Source organism: Schistocerca nitens, chromosome 7 (assembly GCF_023898315.1).
Source record: "Schistocerca nitens isolate TAMUIC-IGC-003100 chromosome 7, iqSchNite1.1, whole genome shotgun sequence".
Lineage (NCBI taxonomy): Eukaryota > Metazoa > Arthropoda > Insecta > Orthoptera > Acrididae > Schistocerca > Schistocerca nitens.
Genome location: NC_064620.1, coordinates 319,467,178 through 319,494,896, shown reverse-complemented (window position 1 = coordinate 319,494,896; position 27,719 = coordinate 319,467,178). Strand labels below are relative to the sequence as shown.

The following is a 27,719-nucleotide window of genomic DNA, read 5'->3' as shown; positions in this document are numbered from 1 at the left end:
ATCTCAACTATAACCACAGTCAACTGCCACATATCACCAGTCCCAATTCAGTCCTAAACCTCTCATCCAGATCCCTCTCTCCTCCAGAGACATCTGTTCTATCAAAATTCTTAACCTTTAGCCCCACGCCTAAATTCAACCACACTGCCTTGGTTAAAGATCTCCTCTCATTCACCTGGAACCTCAACTGGAAATATCACTTCACTACCCAAACACAGCCCCCAAATACTAGACCCAGTGTTGAACCCTGTCTAGAACAGTTCCGATTGCCTTCTCAAAGGGATCCTCCTCCCCTCCCCCAAAACCATCCCTTGCAGACATTTCAGGAATTCCTCACATCCAGTGTTGCCTCCCAGTCCTTCTTGAAGAACATCCCGACAACCCCCAACATCACCCCAGCTGAATCCCGTGCCATTAAGGAGCTGAAAATAGACCACTCTATTGTCATCCTCCCGGCAGATAAAGGCTCCACAACTGTCGTACTTGACCGTGTGGAGTATGTGGCAGAAGGACTGCGTCAACTCTCCGACACCTCAACCTACAAAGCTGTTACCCAGGATCCCATTCCCTCCATCCAGACTGAGCTGCAAAAAATCCTAAAAATCCAAGGTCCCTCACAAGGCCTCACAACGGCTTCCATAGACTTACTCACTCCACCTGAACCACGTACCCCTACGTTCTACCTATTACCCAAAATCCGCAAAGAGAACCATCCTGGCCATCCCATTGTAGCAGGCTTCAAAGCCCCAACCGAACGTATCTCAGCTCTGGTAGACCAGCACCTCCAACCTATCACCCGCAGACTCCCATCCTACATCAAAGACACAAACCACTTCCTAGAATGCCTCAAATCCATTCCCACTCCTCTCCCACCTGAAACCTTTCTTGTCACCATAGATGCTACATCTGTTTACACAAACATCCCACATACCCATGGTCTCTCTGCCCTTGAGCACTACCTCTCCCAACGCCCACCCGAAGATCTTCCAAAAACCTCGTTCCTTATCACACTTACCAACTTCATCCTCACCCATAATTACTTCACTTTTGAAGGCCAGACCTACAAACAAATCAGGGGAACGGCCATGGGAACCAGGATGGCTCCATCCTATGCCAACCTCTTCATGGGCCGCATGGAGGAGGCTTTCCTGAAGACCCAACAGCTGCTTCCCCTGGCCTGGTATAGGTTTATAGATGACATCTTTGTGGTCTGGACTCATGGTGAAGAAACACTCCTTAATTTCCTCCATAACCTCAACTCCTTTTCGAATCTGAATTTCACCTGGTCCTTCTCCAAAACCCAAGCCACCTTCCTGGATGTTGACCTTCAGCTTGTTGAAGCTCACATCCACACCTCTGTCCGTATCAAACCCACAAACAAACAACAGTACCTTCACTTTGATAGCTGCCATCCTTTCCACATCAAACGCTCCCTTCCCTACAGCCTAGGTATTCGTGGCAAACGTATCTGCTCCAGTGACGAATCCCTCAACAATTACACCAATAACCTGACCAGTGCTTTCCTCTCCTGCAACTATCCTGCAGACCTTGTCCACAAACAGATTTCCCGAGCAATACATTCCTCCCAGTCCAACAACAATGTTCCTACCCCCAGACCACACAGAAGCATCCCCCTTGTCACCCAATATTATCCTGGCCTCGAAAACATCAACAAATTACTCCGCCAGGGATATGACTTTCTCAAGTCAACCCCTGAAATGAGATCATCCCTTGACAAAATTCTCCCCACACCACCCAGAGTTGCCTTTCGTCGCCCCCCTAACCTCAGTAACATCCTTGTTAAACCCTACAATATTCCCAGACTACCTTCTCTACCCAGCGGTTCCTACCCCTGTAACTGACCCCACTGCAAAACCTGCCCCATGCATCCCCCACAACCACCTACTCCAGCCCTGCTACAGGTAAAACATACACAATTCAAGGCAGGGCCACATGTGAAACTACACATGTTATTTATCAACTGACATGCCTGCACTACACAGCCTTTTACATCGGCATGACAACAACTAAACTGGCTGAGCGCATGAACGGACACAGACGAACTGTCCGCCTAGGAGATGCCCAATACCCAGTAGCGGAGCATGCCCTCCAGCATAATTCTAGAGACCTAGGAACCTGCTACACCGTATGTGCCATTTGGCTCCTCCCACCCAACACCAGTCCCTCTGAACTGCGGAGGGAACTTGCACTCCAACACGTCCTTTCATCCCGCCATCCCCCTGGACTGAACCTACGTTAAACAACCTCACTCCCATTTACTCTTCAGTCTTCTCCTCTTTCCCTTTCCTCTTTAGCCATTCACGCATCTTTTCATCCTACATGGTTGTGTTTATCTTTATACTATATACCTCTTTACTTCTGTATGCATCGTCTTTGGTTTGAAGCTGGCACAGTACTTACAGTAGAATATCTTTGGCTTCCCTCTGACAACCATGCCTCCATCCTTGCTACCCTCCCCATTTTCCTTTCTCTGTTGCTTCATAAACTGGGTTGTGAGTAACTGAATCTCCTTTCCCTTCTTCCCTTTCTTTCCCCTCTCTCCTCCCCGATGAAGGAACATTTGTTCCGAAAGCTAGGAACGTAAATTTTCGGTTCTGTTTTATGTGTATCTATCAGCTGTACTAAGCTGAGGTAAGTACTGGCCAGCCCCTCTATCTCTTTGTTAGTATTTGTTTCACATCAAAATACTATCACATATTGATCTGTTTCTGCAAAATCGTCTTTGGAACATACATGTCATAAATAAAATACAAATAATTGTTTATCACTGTTACTCTTTTTAAGAAGTACATAAACACCATTGTAATTATATTAAGTGTTCATATATATGTTGATGTTTATACATTTTTGTGCAGCAATATGGTAGTGGATTTCTGTATTTTGAGTCTTCAACTGGAGAATCGGTCATTTCATACGATCCAAGATCAGTTAGGATATTTATCTCACTATAACCAGTTTTATTACAGTGTCTACATGTAAAGGAGAATGAATATGTATGGGAGGAATATATAATGGTTTACATGCCCCATCACAGTTGAAACTGACTGCAAGAAAGAAATTGAAACCACAAACGTTCACAGCATAACACAGCATTTTCTTTCTCACAACCAGATTTAATAGAGAACTCGTACATTGTCATATAAAAATATATATATAGTCTTTGTCCCACATGATGTGTATTGGAGTATCATGTAAAACTGTCAAGTAAATTGCAAGAACTTGTAGATATTTTTAGTAACAATGATTACCCTTTATTATTAAACAGATAGCTGCTACTCACCATATAGCAGAGATATTGAATCAGAGATACTCACAATGAAAAGACTTTCACACAATAATCTTTCAGCCAACAAGGCCTTTGTACATTACTGTACATTAGTGTGGCTTCAGCTGCCAGAGGCTGTGATCATGTGTGTGTGTGAGTTGCATTTGCGTGTGTGTGTGTGTGTGTGTGTGTGTGTGTGTGTGTGTGTGTGTGTGTGTGTGTCATCTATTTTTGACAAAGGCCACGCTAGCTGAAAGCTTATTGTGTGACAGTCTTGTTCCTGTGCCTACCTGCGACTCAGCATCTCCGCTATATAGTGAGTAGCAACTATCCTTTTTGGATTGTCTGAGTCACCCTTAAAGAGTGCATTTGGGCTAAACTACATGGCCAGTACCTTTTGCTGCCTTCCTTGCTGCCAAACTTCCCTCATTCACATGCTGTGTTTCTGTTTCCGGTCCTCTGTCCATCCTTCTTGTTGGCTTTGTGTCTTCGGCTTCATCTTGACTGCCTTTTTGGTTGCCCATATTTCTTTCATCTTCCGGCTGTGATCTTACTTGTGTTCTTCGGTCCATTTTACGCCTGTTCGTTTGTCACATTGTACCTCATGTAGTTTACTTTTCTTAATGATGTTTCTGAATTTTATTCTGTCGTTTATTGTGTCTGCTGTTATGTTGAGTTGGTTCAGGTCGTTTTTTACCTCTGCCACATATTTGTTGTTTCTAGTGGTTACCCAGTCAAAGATCTGTTTGGTCAGTCTGTGTGATGGCATTCTGTATAGGGGTCCATAGAATTGTAGTCTGCGTTTTCTAATCTTTTCTGTGATTGTCTCAATATGTTTGTATAGTTCCTCTGTAGGTTTCTTGATCCATATTCCATTGTTGTTAGTTGTATTTTCCATTCTACTTTTTCTAGTTGTCTGATATGTGTATGCCCTGGGATTAGTGTGGTCTCTGCTGCATATAGTGCTTCTGGGAGCACCACTGTATCTTAGTGGCATAATTTGGCTTTTTGTGAGACAGCCTTCTTGTTGAAATGATTTCACACTACTATGTATGCTTTGTCCAGTTTAGTTTTTCTTTCTTCATTTGAGTCTCTGTTATATCCACTCATTTGTAGTGTTTCACTGAGGTATTTGAAGTTTGACGTTTTGTAAATCATGACATACTTTGTGTTCAGAGATGAGAGTTTCTTTGTGCTCATAAACTGTGTCTTTTTGTAAGAGATGTGTAGTCCAGTTTTGGAAGCAATTTCTTGTAGTTTTTCAATAGTGTCTTTTGTTTATTTTATACCTTTTGTGACAATCACCAAATCATCTGCAAAAGCCAGGCATTTAATCTGTAGGTTTCCTAAGGTTATCCCCTGTTGTGATGTTTCCCATTCTTTTATTACCTTATCTAACATCAGATTGAAAAGGAGAGGTGAGAGGCCATCGCCTTGTCAGACACCTGTGCAAATTTCAAGGGACTCTGATAGTTCCCCACAGAACTTTACTTTGGAGGTCGTGTTGGTTAAAGTTTGCTCTATGATAGCCCGCGTTTTGTTATCTACTTTGTATTCTGCTAGAATTTTGAAGACAGTTTTCCAGTCGATAGAGTTGTAGGCCTTTTTGAAGTCGACAAAGGTAATGATCAGGTTCTGTTTGTGTTGTAAAATCATTTTCAGGTTCCAAATTTGTTCCACACAAGAACACCCTTTACGGAAGCCTGCTTGGTATTCCCCAATCAAGTGGTCAGTCTGGCATTCTAGTCTGTTTAGTAAAGTTTTAGAGAGGATCTTGTATGTGACCAGTAGTAGGGATATTCCTCTGTAGTTGTCCGGGTCAGTCTTGTCACCTTTTTTGTGTAGTGGGTGTATCAGGGCAGTTTTCCAGTCATCAGAAATTTTCATGGTCTTCCAGATATCTTCCAAGATCATGTGGATGTCCAAGCAGATTCAGAAGGATGTAGGTTGCAGTAGGTACTGGGAGATGAAGAAGCTTGCACAGGATAGAGTAGCATGGAGAGCTGCATCAAACCAGTCTCAGGACTGAAGACCACAACACAACAACACATCAAATAACCAGGAATGCTAAGAGGTTCCACTGTTTATACAGTGATTTATTTTTTGCAACCAGCAATGATAACTTGTATGATGGCTCTTGTGTCACCTTTGTTGATTTTGTAAAATTGTGTACTAAGTTTGAACTTTTATCTAAATTTTCTCCTTTCCACCTGATAAATATGACAGTCTTGTCTTTATAATTTCTGTGATTGCTTACCAAGTACCTGTGAAGTAGAGATGTTTTCCTAGAATTATTTGACAGAGTCTGATTGCAGATAATGCATAGGGGAAAAGGGGGCTATAAACATTTGATGTGAATACATATTTAATGTAACATTGACTGTAATATTTGTATTTTACATCTCTTGGGTTGTTCAACTTTCTTGTAGATGGTTCACATTCAAAACTTTTTCACCAATGTCCCCTGGTGCAACATACGTCGCCACACTTTTCACTGACAGAGATTCAACACGACCATCACTATCACTTGTTTCTTAGATTTTACATTTCCCATTTACAACAAATTTATCCATCTCACAACAAAAGTTAAATTATGTAGTCCACTACTGATACCACAACAAGAAAAAGAAATTCAATGATGGTAATCTGAAAATAAGTTCTCAAATATAAAGTATGAGGTGTAACTTTTTGTAAAGAAAACAAACCAACACATAAGTACAAAAACAATCAGAGCAATAAAAGGTCATAAATCAGACAGTAACATATATTCACAGACACATTTATTGTTGTCAGTATTTGAAACAAATAACAAAAATGCAAGTGCAGCTGAATAACATCATAGCTGGGTAGACCAGTAAAATAAGCAAACTGGATTCTTGGACAGAGGGCAATTTAAATATCTCTAGATGAAATGTTCTTCATTATTTGGGATGATTCAAAAAACATATGATACTGACTACATGAACATTTTAAATTTTATATTTCCTACACTAAGAAGTCTTCAGGTACCCATGTTGAATATTGCTGGTTTGTAAGCTCAGCTGCAACTAATGCATGGCTTTCAATTTGTTTATGACTATATCCTACAGATTTCTTGCCCTCAGGCTTAGGTAGTATGTTTCTTACACTTACCTCTTCCCTTATTCTCATACAGATTCCAACCCCCCCCCCCCCCCCCCCACTCTATTTACTTAATAAATTAAATTTTTAATTCCAAGTTTATTTGGTTTTAATGTAGGTGCTTCAACCATCCGAGCATATGGTGTACAGCAGCAGTTTATCTGGGAAAATGAGAATAAGGTGGATGAGAATCAAGTGTGTTATTATCCCAGCATTATTGCAAACAGGTATGATTAAACCATTACTTTATTATTAATTGTATATTTTACTGTGTTGCTATTGGAATTTTTTGTCATCGGTTGGTTGAAAATCAATTACTGCCATGGCATTTCTTTTACTGACCATGAAATCTACTTAATTTTGAAATTTTCCAGCTTCTGACCTGCTGTGGTGTAGAATGTGTTGGTCTGTTTCCAGTTTCCCTATTCCTATTTATTCTGATCCTTGTAATGCAAGTAGATCTATTTTATATCAATGAAAACAATCAATTATTGATAAAATTATTTAAATGGGTAGATTTTATATATATATATATATATATATATATATATATATATATATATATATATATATATATATATATATATATATATATAAAGTTTTTCTGATAGAAAATTAAGAACCGCAAGTGGTTTCAAAGTTCTAATGTTCCAGGTCCCCAATCCTAAGTCCTTGTTAGTAAGCTGTTTTCAATATTCTGTGTTTCTATTTTCATCTGAGGCATGTATTCTTTTTATGGGATGGGCTGTTAGCTTGGTGCCCAACCCCTAACCTGAAGGACCAGTCCAGTAATTTTTTCACAGTGGGAACTTTTCCATTACTACTCTCTGGCTCTGCTGGAGGCAGACCTGATGAGTTTTCCCCTATTCTAGTGGGGATGTATCTGATGGAGGTAACTGTCAAATCCTTGAACATCCCCAAAAATGCCTCAGCTGATGCTGAGGATGAAAAGGAAGACAGTTTCTATGAAATATTGAAGACATAAAACAATCATGCATATAGATTCCATCCTGAATTTCCCATTGTTTGAAGACATAATTACTAAGACTCTTGGATATAGTATGAAGCTTGTTACAGGAGATACCAATGCTAAAATTGGAAGGGACACATTTTGAAAAGAAATGGCAGGGATAGTACACACTGAAAGTAACAATAATGGAGTGAGACTTCTTTACTATGCAAGTGCAGTGAACCAAAGGATCATGAGCACATACCTTCTTCAGAAGGAATTCACAAGACAGTTTGGATATCACCAGATGGTAGATCAAAGAACCAAATAGACCATGTACTGTTAGACCAAATGCACAAAGGCTGTGTAATGAATGTGAAAACTATAAAAGGAGCCAAGGCAGTCACAAACCTTTATTTAGTCATGATAGAGGTATAATGACAAATAGCTATAGGAAAGCCAAGGGGAACAAATTGTATAAAAGAATGGAAGAGATTTTTACAAGTCAGTTAGGTTCTTTAGAAAAGGATTTTTACCACAGACACATGGCATTAAAGATAAAAATGGCAATACAGTTTTGAAAAGAACAAAAAGTATGGATATTTGGAAAGAATATTTTGAGGAGCTTTTAAACATTGAAGATGCAAGTCCAGAAATGGAGGAACAACATAAATATCAGAATGTAGAGCCCATTATTGCACTGTTGATATTGACAGAGACAGTAGACATAATCAAAATCCCAAAAAACAACAAAGCTCCAGGGAAAGATGGAATAACAGCCAAACTACTTCAGAAGGGAAGGGATACAATTCCAAAACAAGTGCACAATCTCATGACCAACATTTGGAGTGGAGAAAGAATGCCTTCTGAGTGGAAAGAAGTGATCCTAATACCAATCCATAAAAAGAATAATAAACAAGAAAGCAGAAATTCTAGAGGGATCTTGTCAATGGGCATAGCCTATCAAATGTTCTTCAGGATTCTCCAGAAAAGATTTGAACCATATTTAAGAGAAATAATAGATGAGGAAAAAGCAGGATTTATGAAGAATCCACCCACTACAGTTCTCATATTTGGGCTGAAAGAAGTCATCAGATTTTTTGAATACAATAAAATAATGCCAATATTGTTTGTTGATTTTAAGAAAGCCTGTGATAGCATAAACAGAGAAAAGTTTTCAGAGAAAATGCTGGAGTTTGGAATACCAAAGAAGATTACAAAACTTGTAAAAGATACACCAGAAGGCTTCAAAGGAATAGTGAGAATGAATGGAGATATTCCATGGCTTTTGACATAAAAATAGGAGTCAGGCAAGAATATGGAATATCAACACTCTTGTTCAGTGTACTAATACAGGAAGCACTGGATGCAACAAGTGCAACATAGCAGAGAACTAGATGACCTGAAAATACTTACAAAAAAGCTAAATTATCCAGTCACATTAATGTGACCACCTGTCAAAAGCTTGAACAACCACCTTTTATAGCTCGGACCACAGTGACACATGCAGGAAGGTAGTCAGTGAGGTTCCGGAAGACACAACAGGAATGTGGAGCCATGGCAACTCCAGTTTTGTGGCCAGCTGCCCTTGGTTTCTTGATTGAGGATCCATGGTGCAGACAGGGAAATTAGAGCTTGTACTGTGGTGTTCAGACAGTCATTTTTCCCTCACACGATCCGCAAGCGGAACAGAGGGGGGAAAATATGACTTTGGCGTGAATTGTGCCCTCCACCACACACCACTTGGTGACTAGCAGAGTATATATGTAGATGTAGATGCAGATGTAGACAGCCCAATTGAGGTGGCACCACAGGTTGTCTATTGTGTTCAAAACTGAAGAGTCTGGTGGCCAGGGGAGTACAGCAAACTCATCTTTGTGTTCTTCAAACCATGTGTTTACACTGTGAACTGTGTGACACATTGTTTTGTCATGCTGGTAGATGCCATTGTTCTGCAGAAAAACAAACTGCATATAAGGGTGGACATGGGGCCAAAGGAATGGATGCATACTTGTGTTGATCCATTGTGCATTCCAGAATGATGAGATCCCCAGAACATAATGCTCCCTACTCTGGCCTGGATGCTTCTCACAATTGCTGTGGGGTGTTTGCTTTCAGATGTTTCATGTTGATGGAGCATAAAACATGACACATCTGAAAGACCCAGCTGTTGCCACTCAGTGGAAACCTGGTTGTGATATTGACATTCCAATTCCAGCCTTTGTCACACTGTTGGTAACATTTTGATTCATGCGGCCAGTCAGTTGCTCAATATTTGCACACCTTTGTGCTCACACACATCTCAGCAGCCTTCGTTCACCCCTCTCATCTATGGCCCATGGTGCACCACAGTTGCCTCAATGCCAATTTCAGATAGTGCCATTTTGCCATGCACAGTATAGTTTAATCCCAGCAATGCATCAACAGTTTACAAACTTCACCATTTCAGAAATGCTTCCACCCTTGCCCTGAAAGCCAATGATCACACCCATGTTGACATCAGATAAATCACTCTGTTTCTGCATTACAGCAATGACTGCTCTGTTTTCTGCATCCTCCAGACATATTTTATACACCCTCCACTGCTAGTGCTGCCACCTGTGATTGGTTATTGCATATTGACACTGAACAATGACAGTGTTCACATTAATGTGACTGGACTGTGTATTTCAAAAAGTAAAGAAAGTTGGATAGTAAGTGAAGGACAAGAACACAAAATTTATGAGGGTAGAAAGAAATGACAAGACAAAAAGGAGGTAAACTGTACAGATTGATGACTATGTGTTTGAGGAAGCAGAAAATTTAAGTATCTGGGGATTATAGTAAATACCAGAGATGATGAGAAACAAGAAACGGAAGTGAGGATAAAAGCGGCATGCACAGAATGATATTCATTCAACTTATTGTCATCCCAAATTTTATTAGGAGAAACTGAAATAAAAATATATAAAACTATAATCAGATCAATATTACTATATGATCAGAAATATGGGAAATAGCTAAGTATACAGAGAGGAAGGTAAAGTTAAAAAAAAAAAATTCTGTAGAATATATTTGGACCAATTTCTGAAGGAGAAGAATGGTGAAGAAGAAAGAACAGGGAGCTCAGGGAGGTTTACAGTGTGTGTCATAATTAATGGAGTAAATGCATACAGTTGAAAGTACATGATACTAGAAGCAAAAAATTCTCAGAAAACATAGGGCTGAAAAAGCATACCTTTTAAGAGCTACAAGCAATTTTTCATCTTCGATACTGCGAAGCAAATCTCTTCTACTGCAAGCTCTTATTTCTTATACTTAAAATAACATATTGGCAATGACAAATTTCAGAGCAAAGCAGCTCATGTCAAGTAACATGATATATGTGCCGTTAAGTAAAATCAACTAAAATCCATTAAAAACATTCCCTTTGGTGCTGGGCTAAGCATAAAAGTCTTCATATTGAAATGTACATGTTATTAACAGGCAGTGAAACAGCCTATATGTGGCTGGTGCCATATGGCAAATGACAAAAGTTGTTGCAATGCACAAAATAGGACACACCTACAGGTGGCGTACCTGCACAAAAACATATGTGCATAGCAATCAGATAAAGAGTAAACTATCAATCACCAGACTGAGAATAATTTTAGGTAGAAAAATGGGGGAAGATAAGGGGAAGGAAGCAGGAGGGGAAACTTTAAAAATGAATTACAACAGTGGAAAAAAAAAAAAAAAAAAAAAAGGAAATTTCTTGAGAATAAAGGACAAGTGGAGGCCTCCACCAACCTGTTACTGCATTAACTTGTCTGAAGTATCAGCTTAAAATGTTCAACTGTTGCCTCACAAGTTGCAGCTGGTATTTAATATCATTTACCATCCCTATTGAGTGTGTGTTTAAAAATTTCCAGTTCTTCACACAAGTCTAATTTCCACCCTTCACCCTCCTTACACAGAATTATGGTCTTCCCTAGATCTTTAGAGGAATAATTAGTGATGAGTAAATGTTTGGCAGATGTGGAGTGGTGTGCATTACAACCATTCTTTCCTAGTAAATGTTCTTTATACCTTACTTTACCTGCCAGTTTGACCTATATAGTAACAGATGTAGTTATTGCAAATCATTTCATAAACAACTGAATTAGAACAGGATCATTAATATTGTTGATTGTATGCACAAGATTTTTCTTTAAACTGATGTCTGTGGAGAAAGTTACATTGCATTTATTTATTCACTAATAAGTGTTTTATCCTTTAGTACAAATTTCCTAGAAAAGTAATAAAAATTTGTTTACTATTTTCCACTTTGTTGGTGCCAGGTGAATCTCTCAGTAATATGGAACATTTTTTACAGGCTTCCTTTTTGATGATGCGGTCAGCTAAATTTTGACCATATCCATTGTTAATAGCAATTGATTTTATAACAGCCATTTCATTCTGTAAATTAATCAGAGAAAGGGACATTGGTAAGGTTTGGTCAATAGTGCAGTGAAGGAATGCATCCCCGTGTTCATGTGGAGGGGCAGTATCAGCTGGAATAATATTATCCAAATGGTGGGCTTGCAGAAAATATGAAAGCTGAAGTTATTACCTACTAGTGAAATAGTGAGACCAAGAAAATTAAGCTCACCATTTTCATTTTGTACTTCATTTGTGAAAGAAATTTTATCAAGAAGCATGCTGATAGTGCTAAACAACAAACTTAGTTCTTGGTCATTCCCAGCAGAAACAAAAAGTATGCCATCAACGCACAAGCATAAAATTTCATTTTCATTAACAGTTCTGAATTGGAAACAAAAGGAGAACTTTTAAGAGAATTTATAAAAATGTCAGGGAGGGTACCAGCGAGAGTGCTACATATTGTTAAGCCATATGACTGTACATACATTTTGCTGCTGAAGGTGAAATAATCATATTTGAGAATGACCTGTAATAAACTTATTAGTTAGGCAATTTGCATTCTCCAGTGATTTTCTATATTGCTGTAAGTTCTTCTCGACAATATTTTGTGTCTCATCTTTGGGAACATTCATGTAAGCACTTAGTATGTCAAGCAAAACCAACATAGTGGAGGGCATACTTCGTATTGCTTGCATTTTATGAATCATGATAGCATAGTTCATAACTAAAAAATTATTATCAAAAACAAAGGAATCTTTGATTTTATAATGAAGATGCCTTGCCAATATATGATTTGAACTTCTAATGCCATTAATTAAGGGTGAATCAGATGGTCCTATTTGTGCAATTTAAATTGACTTCTAAGGACTGGTGGCTTCAGGTTCATGTCAACGAGCTATTTCTTTAGAAAATTTACTGAACAGACATTGAATGTTAGCCAAACACACAAATTTATTTTTGTAAGCCTTGTCTATGTATTCCTTAGCATAAGCAATGATAAGAGTACATCCTTTGTCAGACTTCGTTATTGAAGCATTATTGTTCTTTAATTTATTGTTAATACTACTGATCACCTTCTGTTCATCAGTTCATTGATTAGCTTGCTACACAATTTCTTTTTCAATAATACTGATACACTCATGGGCAATCTTGGCCTGTTTCTCTGTATCAAACTTAACAGAATCTAACAATATTAGAGAAGGAAAGTTGCTACTCACCATATAGCGAAGAGTCGCAATAGGCATAGAATCTTTTCGTTGTGCCTATTGCGACTCAGCATCTCCGCTGTATGGTGAGTAGCAACTTTACTTCTCTAATATTGTTACATGCCATCCTGGATTTCCCATTGTTTAACAGAATCTAAGCCTATTTTTTAACTGAGGCTAAGATTATGAATGACTGATGGATCATTAAGTTTAATAGCTATGTTATACTTCAGCCCTTTATGCAAAACAGCATATTTATATACATTTTCAGTTTTATTTAATATTCTGTCAAAAAATTCATGTTTGATACTGTTATCAGCTGCTGTTATGTTACATTTAGTAAATGGGCCCTACATTTACATTTAGCTAATTTCTTTTCATGTGTTTTAAAAATTATATTTTTGCAATTGAAAAGCCTATCACTAATACTGCTCCATCTGAAATCTGTTTGGTAATTAATCTGGTCTTTGGTCGCTTTGAATAGAAAAAAAACTAACTGCAAGCTTCCTCATTCAGAACTGTAAGGAGTTCTACAATACTGTCTGATGATATTTGTAGACCAGTTTGTTCTTGACTGAAGGAACTTTATTAGACTGTTTCATGTTAATGAAGAATTCTGTGTACTTTGGCATCATGTCCATTTCTAAATACTGTTTATTACACTACAGGCCATTAAAATTGCTACACCAAGAAGAAATGCAGATGATAAACGGGTATTGATTGGACAAATATATTATACTAGAACTGACATGTGATTACATTTTCACGCAATTTTGGTGCGTAGATCCTGAGAAATCAGTACCCAGAACAACCACCTGTGGCCGTAATAATGGCCTTGATACGCCTGGGCATTGAGTCAAACAGAGCTTGGATGGTGTGTACAGGTACAGCTGCCCATGCAGCTTCAACAAGATATCACAGTTCATCAAGAGGAGTGACTGGCGTATTGTAACGAGCCAGTTGCTCGGCCACCATTGACCAGACGTTTTCAGTAGGTGAGAGATCTGGAGAATGTGCTGGCCACGGCAGGAGTCGAATATTTTCTGTATCCAGAAAGGCCCGTACAGGACCTGCAACATGTGGTTGTGCATTATCCAGCTGAAATGTAGGGTTTCGCAGGGATTGAATGAAGGGTAGAGCCACGGGTCATAACACATCTGAAATGTAACGTCCACTGTTCAAAGTGCCGTCAATGCGACCAAAGGTGACAGAGACGTGTAACCAATGGCACCCCATACCATCACACCGGTTGATACGCCAGTATGGCGATGACGAATACATGCTTCCAATGTGCGTTCACCACGATGTGGCCAAACACGAATCTGACCATCATAATACTGTAAACAGAACCTGGATTCACCCGAAAAAATGACGTTTTGCCATTCGTGCACCCAGGTTCGTCGTTGAGTACACCATAGCAGGCGCTCCTGTCTGTGATGCAGCGTCAAGGTTAACCGCAGCCATGGTCTCCAAGCTGCTGCTGCAAATGTCGTCGAACTCTTCGTGCAGATGGTTGTCTTGCAAACGTCCTCATTTGTTGACTCAGGGATCGAGATGTGGCTGCACGATCCGTTACAGCCATGTGGATAAGATGCCTGTCATCTCGACTGCTAGTGACACGAGACCATTGGGATCCAGCACGGCATTCCGTATTACCCTCCTGAACCCACCGATTCCATATTCTGCTGACAATCATTGGATCTCGACCAACGCGAGCAGCAGTGTTGCGATACGATAAACCGCAATCGTGATAGGCTACAATCCGATGTTTATCAAAGCCGGAAACGCAATGGTACGCATTTCTCCTCCTTACATGAGGCATCACAACAACATTTCACCAGACAACGCCGGTCAACTGTTGTTTGTGTATGAGAAATCGGTTGGAAACTTCCCTCATGTCAGCACGTTGTAGGCGTCGCCACTGGAGCCAACCTTGTGTGAATGCTCTGAAAAGCTAATCATTTGCATATGACAGCATCTTCTTCCTGTCGGTTAAATTTCATGTCTGTAGCATGTCATCTTTGTGATGTATCAATTTTAATGGCCAGTAGTGTAAATGCAATGGCCATATCTGATTTTAGGATTATTAACTTAGTGTCCTTGTATTTACATGTGGCTTTGGCTACCATAGTGGGCAACAATTTTAAAATTTTGAATATGTCTGCTGTTCAGCAATGGTGAATGTAAATGAGTGATATGAGAAAAATCATCCAGCCAGTTGCAGGTATAAAGGTTTATTAACAATCATTGACCACAGTTTCAACATTTATAAAACTATCTTCTGCAGAGGTACATGGACCTATTGAGAAAGTTTTTCATATCATAGTTAAAAAGAATTACCAAAGTGAAAAGGATGTACAAAACCACTGGATAAAAATGTAATAAACAAAAATTATGTACACATAAAATCACATATTGGTGATGACAAAGGAAGCTCGTGTCAAGTAAGTAACATGATAAATGTGACCACAAGTAAAACCAAATAAAATCCATTGTAACATGCTCATCAGAGCTGGGCTAAGCACAAAAGTCTGTATATTAAAATGTGCATGGTATTAAAAGGCAGTGAAACAGCCTCTATGTGGTTGGTGTCGTGGCAACCAAAAAAGTAGTCACAGAGCAGGAAATATCAGTAAGTGGCATACCTGTATGAAAACGTATGCCAATAGCAAACAGATAAAGTGTAAACTATTAACTGCCACCTTGTATTGAAAAGGGACTGAGGAAATGCTTAGGTAGAAAATGGGGGAAGATGGGAGGCAGGGGGAGTATGTAATATTTCTTAAGTTGCATAGTTTTTATCCACCCAGGATGGTAGCAAATGGATTAAATATTTGGTGATTCTAGATTGCCTCCAGCCATATAGTGATTGAGAAAATCCAGTTTCCTAAGCCTATGAATTTTAGGAATTATGAGTTGTATTAACAAACTAAATTCTGTGCATAGTCCATTGACTTATATATGACGGTGAAAGTTGTGTTAAATTTCATTGAACTGATATTTCAGTTGTGCAGCTGTGCACTTATTGGCCATTATCCAAGTAACCTGAATACGTATGAAGTATCAGACCTACTTTAGACAACAGGCTTCCCACATCTGAGATAGTACACTTAAAAAGGATTTTTGAAGCAACTGGGTGATGTTTGCAACAGGTATGCAATTTGTTATGATTAAAACCTAAGGTGAACTTAAGGAATTAAAAAGATGAAGATGAAAGACTGAAGTCCCCAGTTTTCCTATCATATGTGGCAAATCTTTTGTACAAAAAAAGAACAATTCATACAGCACAGGTGCTCTGTCTATATAGACTGAAAAGGAAGAAGAAAGGGGAAAAATAAACAATGATAAAGTGGCTTCTGTACTCCATTTGAGACAAGTAAGTTCCGGACATATGTGACCATATTCTTAATTTTAGTATTCAGAAAAACCTGTTGTTCATGTCACTATAGTAAAACTACTGATGCTTATGTGTAAAATAATGACAACCTGATACTAAAATGTAGACTTTCATGGCCGGAAATATCATGTCCATTATAATTATCCGGGCTGTTATGCCGTGGTCAGTTGATGAATTCTGTGTCGATTCCCAACGTTTCGTCTCCGACTGCGGGAGACATCTTCAAGGGGGTCCGTAGCTCAATGGAAGGTCCAACACACCCACTGGCTCACTACTGACTGCCGCTAAATTCCATGTCCGCGCAGTCCCACGCCGCGGCGTGACATCACATGTTTTGAAAACCTCAGTGCAATTGGCCGCTGTCCATTGCCGTCGATCACCGTTGCCATCACCCAGTAGTGGACAGGTGGTACACATCTTCTTTAACACCAGCATCCATATACCGTTTAATTTCACACCCTCCTGCCAATATTTCAGAACTGTTTAAGTGTTGTTTAACAACCACATACTTCAAGCGGAATGAACAGTTTTATGAGCAAACGGATGGCGTGGCTATGGGAAGCCCCCTAAGTCCCGTAATTGCAAACTTCTTTATGGAGAAATTCGAAGAACAGGCCTTAGGTACTGCCAGCAAAAAACCAAATGTATGGTTCCAATACGTGGATGACACGTTTGTGCTGTGGAGACATGGTAGGGAGGAACTAAGCCGGATCCACGAACATCTGAATAGTATAAACTCGAGAATTCAGTTTACAATGGAGGAGCAGGTAGACGGCAAGTTACATTTCCTTGATGTGCTTGTTTTTAGAAACGAAAATGGAAGTTTGGGTCACTCAGTATACCGCAAACCCATGCACACGGACCGTTATTTGCACCGGGATTCGAACCACCACCCACAACAGAAGCGGGGTGTTATCAAGATGTTAGCGGACAGAGCTAGAACTATTTGTGAACCTGAGTTGCTCGACGCTGAGATGGAACATCTCCACAATGCACTAATGAAGAACGGATATTCGCCCGCCGAAATAAAACGTGCGTTGAGGCAGCCACGCAAAAACCATACTGACATACAGGCTACTGCAAAATCTAAGGTTTTCCTGCCGTTTGTTAAAAATGTAACGGAAAGAATAGGGAGGATCTTGACGAAGCAGAATATTACCGTAATTTACAAGCCCACCAGGAAGATACAGGAATACCTTAAGCCTGCCAAGGACACTCGCAAACCACTGGAAAAAGCTGGAGTGTATAGGATCCCATGCAGCTGTGGTGATGTTTATGTGGGTACCACTAAAAGAACTGTTTCTAAACGTTTGGAAGAGCATAAGGGAAATTGTAGAAGAGGAGAAATGAAATGATCAGCTGTTGCGGAGCATGCTTTCCAGCCAGGGAACCACAATATTCGTTTCGAGGAGACGCAAGTACTAGCGGCCACAAGCGGATATTACGAAAGGCTCTACAGGGAGGCAGTCGAAATCACTAAACACCCAAATAATTTCAACCGAAAGGAGGAGGGTGTGAAGTTAAATGGTATATGGATGCCAGTGTTAAAGAAGATGTGTACCACCCGTCCACTACTGGGTGATGGCAACGGCGATCGACGGCGACAGACAGCGGCCAATTGCACTGACGTTTTCAAAACACGTGACGTCACGCCGCGGCATGGGAGCGCACGGTCACAGAATTTAGCGGCAGTCAGTAGCAAGCCAGTGGGTGTGTTGGACCTTCCATTGAGCTACGGACCCCCTTGAAGATGTCTCCCGCAGTTGGAGACGAAACGTTGGGAATCGACACAGAATTCATCAACCGACCACGGCATAACAGCCCGGATAATTATAATGGACATAATGACAACCTGTTGGGTAGGGGATATGAAATGAAAATTTTTGTGAATGTAGCATAAAATTTCTCTCCATTCCCCATAATCACAAGACTTGCATGACATTGATAAGCTCAATACACAAAATATTAGTCACCTCCCTTAAAGGTTCACACTGGCAGTTTTGCACCACTGTAGAGAAGTAAAACTGGTACCAGCCAGTTATTCGATTTCCCTCCTCCCTCATCTGTGATGCCAGTCATGGCAGTGAATTGGTTTGTATGTCCCAGTCAGTTACTTATATAGGAATCAGCACAGTTAACATAGTTTGACTGGGAAATATAACAGAATAACAGATAGCAGCTATTACATAATGATGTACCATTTGCAGCCATGTAACATGTCATAAGAAGGGACCAGAGACAAGTGCCATGTCTTGTCAGTGGCAGTTGGTTTCAAATCCAACAGGAATTGGTGCTGTCAGTGAATGTGTGACAATCTCAACCAGTTTCTGGAGAACTGCATATGACGGATATTTTTAGTTGGGTATGTCATGAAAGTGCTGTAACAGCTGAATCATGAAAGGCCGCAAAAAGAAAGAAAAATAAACATCTAAATATGAATATTAGCTGTATGCCTTGTAAGTCAGGTAGAAACGCACAGTGCAAGCTGCTTTTATCAGTCCATTAAGATGTCATACACTCTGAGAAATTGCAGACTGACCACTCACTAATTGCAAATTGGAGACAAAAAGTGACACAATCACATGCCATCTATAAGCGAATGGCCCCAAACACCATACATAGAGGCCCTCAAACACATATCAAGGCACAGTTCAAGACTTCATGTTTGAGAGTCGGGTTCCAGTGACATCAGCCTCAGAGGAACAAGCCTACAGTGGATACTATGATAGTGAGCATGAAACTCTGTTAATCTTGTATACTAAGAAGGACTTGCAAAAAACTTGTATGTACATATCACTGGACTAGGGTTATTGGTTTCCATTGTATATTTGTCCATATGTACATATCTATATGCCACTTTCATTGTGAAGAGTGCTTGAATTAAAGCATTCAATTAAAGCAATAGAAGTTGACACTTCTGTGGTTTACAATCTGTAGTACCATACATTACTGAGTGTACCCCATTCTCAACAGAGCTACAGGCCAGGGTTGCCATCTGTTTGGTAATTAATTGGAGACTCTGTTAAGCCTCATCTATGTTTTATAAGCTAGTATCAATGCTCTTCTGCATGTTCATTGTAAATAGGCAAAGAAGCTATAGAAAGCAGACCAGTAAGGCTACTCAGAGTCTCATTTCCCCATCATCACCATATCTACCTCCTCAGCCTTGTATCCAAGTCTTTCTGTACTGTCTCCAGCCACAGAGACTTCAAAAATCTCAACTTGACTCCATTGCCATTTCACTCCTGTATGCAGCTGCTCATGTACCCAAAACCAGATGATCAAAATTCATGCATCACCTCTGATTTGAGTGTGAGCATATGAGTAAGTATGTCACAACCTACATCGGTTATGACAGTCCACTGCATACAGCACTCATAAACCTGCACATCTTCAGTGGGGCAAACAACACAGAAACTTAATAATAGCTGACTGAAGGCATGTAGTGTAGTCAGATTAGTGATGATTTTACATCTTTCCAAATGATGTAAGACTTCAAGTGCACTGACAGCCCAAATGGGATTTTAACCCTCAATGCGTGGAGTATGTAATTCTGTGGTGTTCTGTGCTATTTTGAGGGTATTTTCTGCACAATGACATGGGTCTACTCATTCAGGTTATCATGAACATGAACTGAGATGATTATTTCAAAATTCCTAGTGACCAAGTATTGCCCTATCTTATATAAGGGCTCTCCAGAAGATAACAGCTGTTTTGGTCTGTTGTGGTAGTGGGCAGGATTACAGCCACCATCTTGGTGCCATAACATTCCTACACTAAGTACACATCCAGCAGTGGCAGTGGACTGTGTCTCTGCTCCTTTGCTTACCGTGACATGTTAAAATGTGTCCTGCAATAGAAAGTCCCATCACTTGTGAGATACATTCTGTGATTAGGTTTTTGTTGGCAACTGACATTTATTGCAACCTTTGCAATGTGTTCAGGAAAGGAATAATGAGTGAAAGCTGAGTGAAGTACTGCTGCATTGGTTTTAAAAATGACCATAATAATGTTCATGATGGGGACCACAGTGGTAGGCCTATCATTGTGACTGTGAAATAGTGATGCAAATCAACAACAAAATACATGGAAATAGTTGTTTGTTGATTACAAAACTTTCACAATATCTTCCACAAATTTCACAGAGTTTGTTGGATATAATAGTGGCAGTGAAGCTTCATTACCACAAATTTTGTGGTAGGTGGGTTCCCAAAGTACTGACAAAAGATCACAAAAAAGTGGAGACTGGCTGAAGCTCTGCCCTTCCTTGAAGATCATGAGAAAAATAGTAACAAAGTTATCAATTGTATCATAACTGGGGATGAAACTTGCTTGAAGAATGTCAGTTGTGAAACAAAAAGGCAGTCAATGGAATGTGGACACTCAAATTCTCTCAAAAAACCAGGGAAGTGTTTGCAAATGCTGTCAGCAGGAAAGATCACTACTACTGTGTTTTGGATTCTCATTGACTTCCTTGAACATCGCACAACAATTAAGTCAGATAGGCAGTTTCAAGCACTGACAAAGTTAAAACGGGCAATACAAAACTAGTATTGGGGAAACTTAGCACAAAAGTTTTGTTTTTTAACAACAATGCATGTCCACATACGGACAGTCATATCCAAGAGCTCCTAGGGGGTTGTGGGTGGGAGGTGTTTGATTATACATGTTACAGTCCAGATTTGATGCTGAGCAATTGCCACCTCTTCCCAGCAATGAAGTCATGGCTTGCTACATAATGCTTTGATACTAGTGGTGAATAGCTTGCCATTATAAACCAGTGGTTGCAATTACAGGTGGCAGATTTCTAAAGAGATGAAATTGAAAAACTTATGCTATGGTATGACAAATGCCTCAATTTGAATAGTAGTTATGTAGAAAAATAGCTTAAGAGTGTACCTTTAAAATAAAATTTGGTTTTTCCATAATGTTAATCTTTTATTTCAAAATGTCTGTTGCTTACTTGATAGCCCTTGTATGTCACCATGATGTGTATGTTTTATCTGATTTGATTTGGTCACTCCTGTATTCAGGGGTGGCATCAGCTCTGTACCCAGGGCTGCACGCATATATTCCTGATCAAACAAACACCAGACATACTATGGTACTTCAGCTTGCCTGCTAAGTCAACCACTCTTGATGCAATAGAGAATATCTGGGTCCATTTTGAATATGGAATGAATTGTAGCAGTCAGTGTACCTGCAGTTTGATAGCTCTACGGGATCCAATCAGTGAGTGCCTTCAGCTGGATACTGCTTAGCTGGATGAACTTGTGGACTCTCCTTCTCACCAGACCCCGTTATCAAGGCTAGAGGCAGTGTTCCACAGTATAAGAGTGATTTCTCGTGGGGTGACTAATGTTTTATCAGGTTTGCTTATGTCAGTGAATATGCATACGGGGGAATAACACTTTCCCTATAATTGTCACACTAGTGAAACAACAGACACAGGCTCCTACTGATGTGATTCCATCCATTTCTTCTTTGTGGAGGTTTCCAAACTCTATCTCTGTGATATTCTGCTCTGAAAGTTGCACTGTTGAGAGCCCAATGTTGTTTAAACATATGGGCAAATATGCACTTCAGTCCTAGTTATGGCTTATTGTCTGTCATCTATATTCATTATTACCTACCAGCTCTCTGGCACCACTCATTGAGAGATAGCTGGTGATTTGTGTTGCAGTGTTTATGATTTGGCTTGAACATTCAGGCAAATCAGTACCCTAAAACAATTGATGATAATTATGTGCCTATGCTGAAAAGCAACACCCCCATTTTTTTTTTTGTGAAAACTCTTAAAGCTATTTGTTAACAGGTAACTCTCAATTGCCCACAGATGGATTATCCACTATGTGGATTATCCATGACCTATTTCTACCATTTTTTTTCCCTGCTGAAAATTTCCCATTAATCTGGGAGCGGTTTCAGGTGTGTGATAATCTAACATTACAGTAGAATTGTAATAAACAATGTGCTGGTCAAACACTGCACGAATTGCATTGTATTTGTTTCAAAGTAGTGTAAAGTAATGTGAAACTGGATTATACTTTATTCATTGTAAGTACTGAATTTCACATACACTCTGATGATTAAAGTAGAATTTGTTATAAACATTAGTTAATGACTTCAATTAGGATATTGTAATTAATTTTTGTTTTTGAACAACCCTACAGTGTATTTTAATTAGGGATTATCTGTGGAATTCAGTTATCCATGTTTTTCAAATCTCCAGTTACCTTGGATAATGGAAAGTTTACAGTAAAACAAACTTTATTAACATCCTACATGTTTATTATTCATGCCTACATATTTATTTCTCAATAGAGTCACTCTGGTGACAAACACATTTCTCCCAACAAAAGATCAGTTTGTTGATACTGTCACCTTAGGATGTTTGACAGAGACACAACCTAATCTCTGCTAGTGCCATTTTATCACTATCAAAGTGAAGTTCCTGAAGGTGTTCTTGAAGTTTTGGAAACAGATGAAAATCAGATGGGCCCAAGTCAGGACTGTATGGAGGACCAGTGAGAGTGAATCCGATGTGTCAGATTGTTGCTGTTGTTGGACCATTTGTGGATGGTCCACCATTGTTATGTTGAATAAGATGATGCTCCATATGTGGAAAAACTCTTTGAATTCAAAACTTGATTACAGCATGCTGTTTCTCACATACTGACATAGTTACATTACTCACCACCATGTTACACACTGCAATTCAGAGCCCTCTTGTGGCAGAGGACTGCAAATACATAGATGTGAAATAAAGATGTAGAATGTTAATAATATTTGTTTTATTGAAAAATATTTGAGAGTTTTCACACAAAAAATTCAGAAGCATCACTGTTCAATTTTCTATGCTCATGACGCATTCTGAAGTCTCAAGTTCAGTTGTCAAGGGAAGCTGCTTCTGATAAAATAGTAACTGTAATTATGCTTTCAGGGCTAATTACTGTGGAGTTTCAAATGCATACCCTCTGCAGAGAATGTCTTGGCTTTATGATTAGAATAAGTGATAAATTGTGGAATTGTTAGAGAACAACAAGTTATCATGAAGTGAGTTTCTGATGTCCACTAACTGTTTCGCTAACTGTAGTTGTTTGGGTGACTTGGGAAAGAATATCAAGGAGAGATAGAGGTGTGTAGTGTTTTGTGGAATGGCATGAGTGAAATGGAATGCTCCAGATGAACCTTTAATACATAATACAGATTTATGATTTAACATATTACCAGAGGTGCAATCACCACTATAGGGGTCTATGTTTATATCTCAGTTCATCCAATACTGAAATGTAAAACTGGAGTTTTCTTTATGGGAAACATGCGACATCGCATAGTCATAGTAAAATTATGTATGCCATGTTGCAGCTCTTCATAAGGCAAACTAAAAAACTAAAGTCTGTATCTGCCCAAGAAACCATATTTTTCACCATCACTTGGTGGGTGAAAATGCATAGGGAGTCAGAGCTTTACCTTGTCCCTAGTCACTTTCTCCATCAGCACTCATGGGAAGTGCAAGTGTTTGTGTGCCTATTTGCCACACAAAATGTGTCCTATATGGCAAGTGATAGTTTTTGCCAATACTGCTATGTCACATCCTAGATACTGGAGACGGGATACCTGTTCTATTAATATGTTATTAATGATTGTCTTCATCCTAATAGGGCACTATTCTAAAAAAGTCATTGTTTTTGTTTTTGTTGTCGATAATTTAGGCTTATATTGTTTAATCTATGCTCTGATATTTGTAGTGTGTCTTCACTGTCCTGTGTGATTACCTGGTCATCAGCAAAAAGCATTGTATTTAGGAATTTGACATAATATTAGAAGAAGAGAAAGACATAAAGAAGAGAATTAACATCTATCAACATGTATGTGGCACAATAAGCAGAACACAGAAGAATGAAACTAGAAGAAATACCAAAATGAAATTATATTAAGCCATGGTATAATCCACAGTAATGTACAGAGCAGAAAGTTGGACATTAAGATCAAAAGACCTAAGACAACCTGAAACATCAGAAATGAAGTTCCTTATGTCAGTGAAAGGTTGCAAAAGAGAAGAAAGAATAAGGAGTGTAGAAATAAGGGAAAAACTGGGACTACAGCCATTAATTGAAAATGTAATCCAACAAAAGCAGGAGTGGAATGAGCATGTATTGCACATTTTATCTCAGAGAACTCCCCAACAAGCAATGGAATACAATGCCATTGGAAGGAGTGTGGGAATGCTGAGGAAGAATAGGTGAATAAGGCTTAATCCTGGATTGGCTGAAGAAGATGAAGAAGAATACCACTTTTTCTGTTCTGCACGGGATGCTCTATTGTTATGCTTTCATTTATATTACTTTTTATACCAGTGTGTTCATACAGTTTATATTTGTTATTGTGAATCTTAGATTAAAATTGCACATGAAAGTAAAGTAAATGTTGTGAATGCCTACTGTAACCCACAATAATGATTTCCATTATATATGAGAGTCATTCAATAAATACTTTTAGAGACCACTTTTTTAAAAACTAAATAAATAGTGGCCACTTAAAAACTAAATAGTGACTACTCTTTTTTTAAATAACTGTTGATATAATTTTGCTGCTTCACATTTGACATTTATTCTGCATGTGTGCAAAGTTTCGAACAATGCCAACAAATTTCAGAGGCATATTGAACCATCAAAATGGCAGTCTATGCAAGACACTCATTACAAGCAAACTCCTGCAATTGAATGCTTGTTTTTGGGAATAGAAACCATGGTGAACATCCATAAACATTTGTGTGTAGTGTATGGTAATGATGCAGTGCTGTTTGGTAATGGATAAAGAGAAATAAAGCGTCAGGAAATGCAGAAATGGACTCCACAATTGGCCACTTTCAAGACATCCCATAACAGCCACTGCTACCGACATAATGAATCATGTGAACTCCATTAATTGTGCAGACCAGAGCATTCCAACTTGACAGTGGGCTCTACATTTATCAGGGAGCATTGGAAATGAATGTTCACTGATTGAGATTCTTGGATATTGAGAGGTGTGCTCAAGGTGGCCCCCCTCAATGCTCACAACAAATCACAACATTCAAATAAATGCCATTTTGTCTTAAATCTTAGAGCAGTTTGAGGCAAATGGAGAGGTCTTTCTGTCACAGATCATTACAGATTATGGAAACTGGGTGCATCTCTTTGAGCCAAAAGCAAAAAGGCAGCCAGTGGAGGGACACTATCTGCAATTATTAAAAAAAAAAAAAAGGAAAAAATTCAAGGCATCTGCCTCTGCTGGCAAAACTATAATGACAGTCTTTTGGGTTAGTGGTTGGTTGGTTTGTGGGATTAAAGGGACCAGACTGCTACAGTCATCGGTCCCTTTTGGGTTAGTGATGGTGTCATTCTTGTGGCTCTGTTACCAAAATCATCAACCATTTATTCAGAGGCATATGAGATGTCAACAACAATTTCCAATGTTTTTGATCTCACAAGGATCGAAAGGAAAGCTTGTTCAAACATAATGCGTGCCCACACACATCACAGATCACATGAAAACATCACCGAAATTCTAACTCTTGAGGATAAATAAGTTTTGAAAAAAAAGTTGTGGGGCATTATTTATTGAATGATACTGGTATATTTGAGCATCTGAGTGGAAAATTGGTCTCTGATTTACGTAGGTATTCATTACATTTTACACACATCTAATTGTTGTTTTCATCATCATCTTTTATTTTTGAGTGTATTACACCCTTATTGTGAAAGATCAAAATTTTGTAATATGGAAATCTTGCTTGTCATGTCCATTAGTGAAATGATATGATTACTGTTTGATTTTTCTCTTGCTTCCCTATATATGTTTTGAATCCTGAGTAAAAGATTTTCTGTGTCATTCCAGATGGCTTGCAGTCAGATTAGAGATGATTGGCAATTTAATAATTCTATTTTCATCGCTGTTTGCAGTATTGGGCCAAGATTCCATAAATGCTGGTATAGTGGGATTATCTGTCAGTTACGCTCTCCAGGTATGTGTATAGCACTAATTTAGGAAAATACATCTATTCTTTCATTTACTGATAAAAATATTCACCAGAAGATAGTTTTAAAACCATATTAAAAGACGTAGTTTGAACTGTCCCATATGCATACAGTGCAGAGAAAGAATGGGGAACACAACAATCAGAAAGGATTATCAGCATCTGAAAAAAGGCTGTAATGTATAGGTGGATCAAATGGGCAACAGAACTGCATGTAAGTAAGTAACAAGTATTTGATAATTCAAAGATAAAAATGCAGGATATATAACAACTTTAAGGATTTATTCTTGATTTTAAAACATTGCAAAATTCTCACATGAAAATGAGTCCAAAAATCCTTGGTCAGGGAGGTATGAAAGGAATTCCTTGTAGTGACTCCTGGTTGTGTAATTTATCTCAAATTTGCCTTTTTACTCACTTTATTCTTTACTGTTAGTCATGGAATTTTTTTTATTATTTTTTCTTTTTTGTCAGTAACTTGATAACAACATTCCGAACAAGTGGGTTGGTTGAGGGGAGCTCCATTTCATGGCCTGCCTGACTGCCAGATTGTAATCCAGTCATTTTTTATTTGGGGACTTCTAAAATACTTGGTACATTCAACTCTAATATCCAGTGTTGATGTTCTAAGGGAGCATACCCGAAATAGATTTGACCAAATACACAACACACCAGGCGTTTTCCACAGTGTATGGCAAAATATGGACACAGGCACAGGAGACCCATGGAAGCATAAGGTGGTCACTTCGAGCAATTTCTCTGTATTCAGATAATTAATTTCTATTTATGTAAATATGTTTGATTAACATATTATTATTGTTCCATGAATATTAAATCCTTTCATATCTCCATAGTGAAGAATATTCAAACCAATGTTCATATGATCCTTTCGTAATGTTTTTATCTCAAGAATAAATCTCTAAAGTTTCTGACACATGTTTTTATACGCCCTGTATAGCAAAGAATGTCAGGTCCAAATGTAATTCAAACATTTTTGTAAAGAGATATACCAAAGAAAGTGAAGAATAAACTATCTGAAATCGAGGGGTTGAATTATTTTTTCATATATGCATTCTTGACTGAATGGAAACAATAATTATTATTGAAGTCGACAGATCCATTGTTTAAACAGGGAAGAAGTATATGGCATCTTTGATTAAATAACATATTACAACTGGGTATTAAGGCCTTGTGAAATAACTGTCTGTGCTAAAAACTAACTCTTTAAATCTGTCCATAAACCAATAGTTTGCTCTTTGATGACACTCCATACTCCATTAGGTGAATATCTGGTTACATATTTGTGAGAGATTTTTCTCCTCCTTGTCCCTCTCATAGCATTGCTATCTTTGACCATCCAG

The 27,719-nt window shown here is 38.8% G+C and overlaps 1 protein-coding gene across 3 annotated transcripts in view; it reads left to right on the top strand.

The window, feature by feature from the left end:
* Positions 1-27,719, top strand: part of LOC126194751 (multidrug resistance-associated protein 1-like) — a 368,141-nt gene that overhangs the window by 289,429 nt on the left and 50,993 nt on the right. For all 3 annotated transcript variants that reach the window (XM_049933026.1, XM_049933028.1, XM_049933027.1), the window contains exons 24-25: positions 6,525-6,633; positions 26,220-26,346. In XM_049933026.1, coding sequence (XP_049788983.1) covers positions 6,525-6,633; positions 26,220-26,346 — 236 coding nt within the window. The remainder of the gene's footprint in view (positions 1-6,524; positions 6,634-26,219; positions 26,347-27,719) is intronic.